Consider the following 823-nt stretch of genomic DNA (forward strand, 5'->3'; position numbering starts at 1 on the left):
GTTGGTTTGAGTTAGGGTTTTGAGGTAAGGGAGGTGGAGAGCCGCCCAGCCGCGAGTGAAGACAGAACGCCAGCGGCAGCGGCGTACCCAGAAGCATAGATCGCAGAACTGGGCGAGTTCTGAACAAAAACCCTAAACCCTAAACCCTAAACCCTAGATGGTAAGTTCTAGAGTGAAGAAGGGGGCCGGCGTTCGAGGCGGCTGAATTTGAGGGTTTAAGGTTTGACGGTTTGAGTGTAGGCATTTTCTGCTTCAGCTTTCAGGCTCTAAGTTTCAGGGTTTAGGGTTTAGGGTTTAGGGTTTAGGGTTTAGGATTACCTTGGTTAACTTGATTGCGTTGTTCTGGGGTGAAAGAGCCTGAAGCCAAGGCAGACTCCACCGCCTGCTGCAGCGCATGCAGGGCCCTGTGGAGGCCCCAGAGGGAGCGTGAGGGCCCCAGCAGCTCGGCCTCTACCCGCCAGAATGCCTCCCCCAGGCCACCCCGCATCCTGAAACCCTAAACCCTAAACCCTAAACCCTAGAGGACTCGAAACCCGGAACCCGGCGAGGAGGAGGCGTAAACCCTAAACCCTAAACAACAAACAATAAACGCTAAACCCTAAACCCTCAAATACAACTCTCACGAGAAAGAAGAGCTGCAACAGTATGTAGAAGGACAGACAACTTGCGCCGAGTGAGACTGAGGGTTTAGGGTTTAGGGTTTAGGGTTTACGGGGGGATATAAGGCATGGAACACAACTCGCCTCAGCAGAAATAAATAAAAACAATCGTCGAAATATTAAGTGAAATCAATTAAAAATATATAAACGCAAAAATATAAACA

At 50.1% G+C, this 823-nt stretch overlaps 1 protein-coding gene across 1 annotated transcript in view; it reads right to left on the bottom strand.

The window, feature by feature from the left end:
* The window catches only part of EMH_0002530 (TPR domain-containing protein, putative), a gene marked incomplete at both ends in the record, with an annotated part of 11958 nt that overhangs the window by 10324 nt on the left and 811 nt on the right, over positions 1 to 823 (bottom strand). Inside the window, 2 exons of the mRNA XM_013496036.1 lie at positions 88 to 119; positions 319 to 488. Of these exons, the coding sequence (XP_013351490.1) occupies positions 88 to 119; positions 319 to 488 (202 nt within the window). The remainder of the gene's footprint in view (positions 1 to 87; positions 120 to 318; positions 489 to 823) is intronic.

Source organism: Eimeria mitis, genomic scaffold (genome assembly GCF_000499745.2).
Source record: "Eimeria mitis Houghton genomic scaffold, Emh_scaff188, whole genome shotgun sequence".
In the NCBI taxonomy this organism is placed as follows: Eukaryota; Apicomplexa; class Conoidasida; order Eucoccidiorida; family Eimeriidae; genus Eimeria; species Eimeria mitis.